A 3869-nucleotide genomic window follows, 5' to 3' on the forward strand; every position below is an offset into this window, starting at 1 on the left:
CCATGTAGATGATTTTATTAGAAACTCGCAGCTATTAATGATTTTACAGTATAAAGGAAAACATTAAGGAATTGTATATGTTGAGTATTCAGTTCAGCTAATTATGGACGCTTTCAAACAGCTGGAGCAGTGTGTTTCTAAAAAACACAATGTGTATATATTAATAGTAAATGTAGAACATACGAGTGTACTGTGGGAATCTCTCCCCGTGAGCAACTCTGCCTCTCTCCCTCTCTCTCTGAGTGTTGGCGTGGTTCCCGGCCCATCTGCGGCCTGGCCCGTGGATTACTGTTTGTTAATGTTTCAATCAGCTGTGTGTTGAGGAATGTGGAGCTATTTAACCTGAACTTCCCCAGGTGTGCCGAGGCGCCGCTCAGTCTGGGCCCCGCCGCCCTCCCCTGCCCTTGGCACAAAGCTATCACACAAACACAATCACACACTGGCCACGCCGGGGCTGCAGCTGTGCGCATCGCACCGCAGGGAAATGGGAAAAACATTGCACCAGGGAGACAGAATAAATCTTATAACGAATCGCCTCGCCAAAGCCATGTTAACCCCTACGGTGCCGGGGGAGAGTAAAAAACTGCTGATTTACACGATAACTTATTGAAACACCATATTTAAATGGATGTTTTATGGAGTGAAACAAACTTTTATCTCATTTACGTCACTTTTCCTGCCTAGCAATCCTCTTTATGTCGTTTTATCTTTGTCATTGAATATGTGAAAACATGTAACTTGTCATTACTGCAATTATTTTAAAGTTAAAGTTTATTTCAAACACTCAGTTGGTCAAGATCTTCAGACTTGACGATTTAACATGAGACTTCCTTTTGTAATGTGATACGGTAATGACCCATAGAGAGGCAAATTACCAGTTTAACTGGCTAGGAGCCATTATGTTGACCACCAGTTTACGTTTTATGTTACCTGAATGACTTAACAGCTTCTGCTAGGTGTAGCACTTTTTACTGACAACTATTTTACACTCCCCCAGTACCCAAAACAGCAAGATAAGCTATTCAAATGACTATGAGTAGGCCTGCTTTTAATCACCATGACAATAAGGCTTTAACAGCCCATAATAATCATCCCAGTGTCATGTTTCACAACTATGGTTCTAGTTATAATAAAGAAAATGACACTGAAACTCCCCAGGGATATGTTGTGATAGTGCACCTTATAGCTTACTTCACACACACTTCTATCTCTCTCTCTCTCACACACACACACACACACACACACACACACACACACACACACACACAATGACACAGGAGAATACTTGTTGAAAAATAATTGTCTTGTTTTAATAAAAACACCAATAAAGTACATTGTAAGAAAACAATATCTTCACATAATGTGGCATTGTAATATACAATACAGTTTGTCGCTCAGGAATCTGAGAAAAATTACTTTTTTATCTTTTACAAAATTGTTGAATATCTCTATATGGTTTACACAAGATACAAAGAGCGTAACAGAAACATTAGCTTTCTTTAGAAACTCTACAAGCAACAGGCGATGCTGGTCGCACTGATCATGTCTTGGTCCCCCGGCTAACCCAGTCTATATCTGGACACCACCGGTCTTCATCTTCTCTCAGGGCCCTCTGATGAATCGAGAGCCCTGAGTGACAGAGATCCTCGCCGACGGAGGATGTCCACACAATTTCTTTTCTAGCAGTGGGAGTTTGAAACGTCCCTACACAGTTCAAGGTTTTTTATAGATGTGGTCGAGAGGTCACATCAGATAGCCTTGTTAGTTCTTCGCGGTGCTCGCTGTGGGGTGATGGTGCGATGCTCCATGAGCTCTTAACGGCACATTATCCTGTCGTCTGAGCATCCATTCTGCGGGGAGAGGAAAAAGAGAGCTGATTAGTACATCTGCGTTTCACGGATCTGAGGCAATCACAAGCAAACCGGTGCGTAAAGCCAATTTTACGCACAGACACAGCAACTTTACGCACGGCTACAGACGTTCACTAACATGTTACAGTGGTGTGAGCAGCTTAGTAGGACACTGAGCAATTGTCAGACTTATTTAGCAATGCATGTGAAGAGATATTTACCTCCACTGCGATGCTAGCGATCTCTGCGTTCAGGGTGGTCAGCGGTGTGCGGGTGACGCTCCCTGCGGAGTGCTGGCGGCTCTTTTCCGGCTCGTCCAGCTCGACCTGCAGGTCCCAGATGTAGTCAATGACGTGCTGCAGGATCTCCACTTTGCTGGCTTTCTTGTTGGTGGGCAGAGTGGGCACGAGCTCCTTCAACTTGCTATAGCAGCTGTTCATGTCGTGAAGGAAGGCGGTCATCTGCTCGTCCAGCAGCGGAATTTTGCACTTCGCGATGGTCAGGCTCTGATCGGACAGGCAGCGCACCATGTCCTCGCCGCCGACCTTGCTCTTGAGGGCGCAGGTAGATCCGACAACCTTCATGTTGATTAGAGTAGGAGGTGTAGTGTCCAAAGTTGATGAGATAAGGTAGTGTTGGAATGAGGCTTCTCCTCCTCTTTGAGTTCTTAGCGAGGCTATGTTGACAGTTTGCAACATCCACATGGGCAAACCTCCTCGGCTTTATAGCGGAGCAGGAGCTGGGGGCGTACCAGAGTCGTCCTGTTTGAAGACAGTCAGCCAATGAGACGGCGGCGTTTGTATTGATGGGTCGGTCCACAACAGCACTCTCAGCCAATGAGCGCTCTCGCCTGGTTATCGGGATTTACAATCTGTTTGAGGGATGGCGTTACAAATGGAAACAAATGTGTGTCTTTTATGGGTAATATGTGGGAATCCAGCTGTCCATGGCTTGGGGACTCTGCAGGTGTAGATTGCCTGGGGACAGTCAAGGGGTGGTGAATGCCTGGGTATGCGCTGTGAGAATGTGTGTGGGATGGAACAGGATGAATAGGATGAATGGCTAATGATAATTAGGCTACCACAGTGCCCTAGATTTGCGTCTCACAATTGTTGATGGCTCTGCAGATGTGGATGACAATGGTACAGTGAAGGAAGACAACTGATGGGACAGAGTGGCCACACAATCCTGGGAACAGATTCACTTTTTGTTAATTAGTTTAAGATGAAGAAGCTCCTTTAGAGACAACTTTTGTAAACTGTGTGGAATGTCAGTAAAGAGATTAGCAGCTCATTTAATTTATCAGATCATCAGTTTAATATCGTTACTACATGAGAACAGATTGTTGGTTGTTTCCACACCACTTCTCTCTGGACACAATCTGTGCCTTTTAAACTCAAAGCTCTCTTTATGCTCACAGACTGCACTTTCCTCGCAGCACAGACTCTCTTTTTCCTGAAGGAAGCCCAGTGTGAGCAGCAGCAGCTTCACGGATTCCTTCACATGTTTCTGCAGTGTGTGCTCAGCCTTGTGTGCACACTCAGATCGCATCGCTCTGTTCTGAATCTTCCCCCCAGATTGTCCAAACAAGCCCGAGCAGACTGGCAGGCGCCAGCGCGGTGACGTCACCCATTCATCCGAGCCTTGACGCCTGTCAGCCTGGCGCCGCTCGGGCGGTCTCCATGGAGACGTCAAACAAGAGAGCTCGCAACTCCGCACTCCTCCATTCACCTGCGTGGCGCGCGGAGCTCTGAGAACAAACCGGCTCCGGAGCTTTGTCGTTCATTTATCACCTTAAAGCAGCGGGGTGAGATTACCGCCCAGCGCACCTGCAGAGCCCAGGCTGTCAGAGGAGGGCTTTATTTTAACACAGAATAACTGTGGCATTCCTCCACACAGCCCTCTCTGACTACTGTGTGTCCCTCTGCACAGTTTTTACTGCCTTTAAAAAACTGATTTAATGCAGTTTATTTGCTAGAATTAAGTTTATGTCAGATAGTGTAGACTTCATCATGCATC

The 3869-nt window shown here is 46.1% G+C and overlaps 1 protein-coding gene across 1 annotated transcript; it reads right to left on the reverse strand.

Moving 5' to 3' along the window:
• Positions 1-1285: 1285 nt before the first annotated feature.
• Positions 1286-2570, reverse strand: id1 (inhibitor of DNA binding 1, HLH protein). The gene is made up of 2 exons (XM_050038907.1): positions 2072-2570; positions 1286-1850 (listed from the first exon to the last, which is right to left on the reverse strand). The coding sequence occupies exons 1-2, from the start codon at positions 2552-2554 to the stop codon at positions 1815-1817; spliced, it is 519 nt and encodes a 172-aa protein (XP_049894864.1). The 5' UTR covers positions 2555-2570; the 3' UTR covers positions 1286-1814.
• Positions 2571-3869: the final 1299 nt, after the last annotated feature.

This window comes from Epinephelus moara, chromosome 24 (assembly GCF_006386435.1).
Source record: "Epinephelus moara isolate mb chromosome 24, YSFRI_EMoa_1.0, whole genome shotgun sequence".
NCBI lineage: Eukaryota > Metazoa > Chordata > Actinopteri > Perciformes > Serranidae > Epinephelus > Epinephelus moara.